Source organism: Telmatherina bonti, assembly GCF_933228915.1.
Source record: "Telmatherina bonti genome assembly, chromosome: 22".
NCBI lineage: Eukaryota > Metazoa > Chordata > Actinopteri > Atheriniformes > Telmatherinidae > Telmatherina > Telmatherina bonti.
The window spans coordinates 32,680,353-32,683,474 of NC_136631.1; the positions used below are offsets into that span (position 1 = coordinate 32,680,353).

At 44.7% G+C, this 3,122-nt stretch overlaps 1 protein-coding gene across 1 annotated transcript; it reads left to right on the forward strand.

Annotated features, from left to right (window-relative positions):
• Positions 1-430: 430 nt before the first annotated feature.
• foxi2 (forkhead box I2) lies at positions 431-2,585 on the forward strand (the record flags this gene model as incomplete). The annotated part of the gene is made up of 2 exons (XM_079262047.1): positions 431-1,040; positions 1,999-2,585. The coding sequence occupies 2 exons, from the start codon at positions 431-433 to the stop codon at positions 2,583-2,585; spliced, it is 1,197 nt and encodes a 398-aa protein (XP_079118173.1).
• Positions 2,586-3,122: the final 537 nt, after the last annotated feature.

Consider the following 3,122-nt stretch of genomic DNA (forward strand, 5'->3'; position numbering starts at 1 on the left):
TTTATTTCATATTAGTCATATAAAGTCCATCTCGTCAAAGCCTCTTGAATAGAAATCAGATAAACACAAAAGGAGGAATTTTATTATCTTTCACTGGGGCCTGTTTGGTGGAACTCAGAGCTGCTTTTTAGACCAATTAGAGGAAATTGGGTAATTTCTCAGGGCACACCTGATGATCTCGTCACAGTGGAGTGGTTGAAAAACTGGAGGATCTCTGAGGAGCTTCAGCCTCTGACCTCCGCCTCGTTCAGCGTGACCACGCCCCCTGCGTGTGCCTATTGGCTGCTGGGAATCATTTGCAGCCTGGATGTGGCTCCTGTCGATGCTTTATAGTATTAAAGCTTCCAAAAGTCCTCCATCCTCTCTGACACTTGTTGCTACCACGTTAAAACGGCTTCAGCGTTTCTTTTGGGATTTCCCGCGTGGAGTGATGAACTCCATCGACCCTCAGTCCCATCACCAGCACCAGTCCCAGCACCAGCACACCTCTCCCACAGTCGGCTCTCTCCCACCTAAAGGCGTCCAGGAGGACATGGCCGCGGTCTACTGCGACAACTTCAGCAGCATGTATCACCAGCAGAGCCTCCAGGGCGCACAGAGACCTGCTGGCTACGGCCTCCAGGACTACGCCTCGTCTCCAAACCCGTACCTGTGGCTCAACGGGCCCGGCGTCAACTCCTCCGCGTCGTACCTGCACGGCAGCAACCCGGCGCCGTTCATCCCGCCCTCCTACGGCTCCCAGCGGCAGTTCTTATCCAGCTCACCTGGCTTCGGGGGCCCCGACCTGGGCTGGCTGTCCATCGCCAGCCAGGAGGAGCTGCTGAAGCTGGTCCGGCCGCCTTACTCCTACTCCGCGCTCATCGCCATGGCCATCCAGAACGCGCACGAGAAGAAGCTGACCCTGAGCCAGATCTACCAGTACGTCGCAGACAATTTCCCCTTCTATAAGAAGAGCAAAGCCGGCTGGCAGAACTCCATCCGGCACAACTTGTCTCTGAACGACTGCTTCAAGAAGGTCCCGCGGGACGAGGACGATCCAGGTGAGGAGGACATGGTTCAGGCAACTTGGAAAAAGGGAAATACTCATAAAAGCCACGTTAAACTGCATTTAGTAACTGTAGGATTATAATACCTAACAAACCTTTAAGGCTTTAATTGTGTTTTTGTAGGATTTCATAGTAAAACGGATCAGTTTTACTAAACAGTGATTTTTACAGCTGATTATTTTCGATTTAATCTTTTATTCTCTCAGATTTTACAGTATTTTCATTGAGAATCATTTTAGATTAAACTTCCATCTTGATTTAAATTCTGTTGGTATAAATTTGTTTTGTTTTCAATTAATTTATCAATAATTACCGTTTTCTTCATAAATATAGAGCACGTGTTCAAGTGTTCCTTAAATCTCTCTGGGGAAACACAGGTTATATTACAATAACCTTTTGTGTAATTTGTGCAAAATATTTTACAAGTATTTTAGAATATTAATCGTATTTCCTAAGAAAACAAGTGATAAAAATCAATTAAGGCTTTTGTTTAACCCTTTATAGGGCAAGTGACTATTTTGACTACTTTGTTTTCTTTTATATTTAATTTAAATTTATATATATATATATATATATATATATATATATATATATATATATATATATATATATATATATATATATTACACACTGTAACAACAGGATGGAGGTCTTGGTACATACCAGAAGGACAATTTTAGGTTAAAATTTCAAATTTCAAGGTATTTTATTGTGTGCCCTATAAAGGGTTAAACATAAAAACTTTAAAATGTGAAAAAATAAAAAATCAAATTAAATACAAAATTAGAAAATATAGTATTTACAACCTTTATCAGGTGAGTTTTATATGTAAAAAAATTAAATTATACAAAATTATATTTATTTATTTATTTGGTTAGTTAGTTAGTTAGTTAGTTATCCATTCATTCATTCATTCATTCATTCATTCATTCATTTATGTTTTTGATTGCAGGAAAGGGGAACTACTGGACGTTGGACCCAAACTGTGAGAAGATGTTTGACAACGGGAATTTCCGCAGGAAAAGGAAAAGACGTTCAGATACCAGCAGCGTGGGAGGAGCGGCGGCGGCGGCGGCGGCGGCGGCGGCGGCCATGAAGGCTGAGGACGGCAGGCCGACGGCGACCGCGTCTCTGAAGCCCGCAGACAGTCCACAGCTTCTGGGGCCTTCCTCTCCAGAGATAGAGCCAATGAACGACAACCACAAAAGCTCGTCTTCGTCGCCGCCGGGGGTGGCCTCCAGCACTCCGTGTTTTAATAGCTTCTACAGCAACATGTCTGCGCTCAGCTCGGGGGCCCCCAGCCGGCAGGGGTCCCTCGGACTGGTGAACGAGCTGTCGAACAGGAACATAACTGCCCTGAGCCCGTACCACCCCAACCAAGACGGCGGCGCGTCGGAGCACGGCGAAGGCTTGCATTTCAACCGTGGAGTGTACTACAACACGTTTGGCGGCGGGCAGAGCGGACAGTTCAACGGTCACTTCTACAACAGCTTCAGCGTCAACAGTTTGATTTATCCCCGGGACGGAACTGAGCTATAGGAGCCGCTTGGCCAACATGCAAACTCTGCAAAAACCAACAAGACGAAGGAAAACACACACATGCACGCGGTCAGGCTGAGCTGAAGCATCAGAAACACACTTCCTTCCCTGATCAGCGTACCAGAGAGATTAAAAAAAAAAAAAAACACGAAACATTTTCCTTACGCTTCATTTGACTTTGACAAAACAATGAGCACTTGTGGGGTTTTTTCCCCCTCAGAATGAGATCAAAGCTCCTGCCGAGCTCTCTGAGCTCCATCTCAAGCAACCTTTCCAGTTTTTTTCTAATATTTTTTAATATTTTACACCTTTGTTTCATGTCCGAGATTTTAACGTAGATTTGATATTCCTAGATATTCTTCTGTTCTCTGACTTTCCCAAGCTGAGCTCGTTACATCCTCCCTGCCAAATGCTTCCACTTCATCACGACCACTGAAACGTTTTCTGTGTTGACACAAACCTGCCAAAGTTGCCTTTGTGACGCCTTCAATACCTCAAACCAACAACCCCCCGTGATGACGCTTCCCTGCCGTGAAC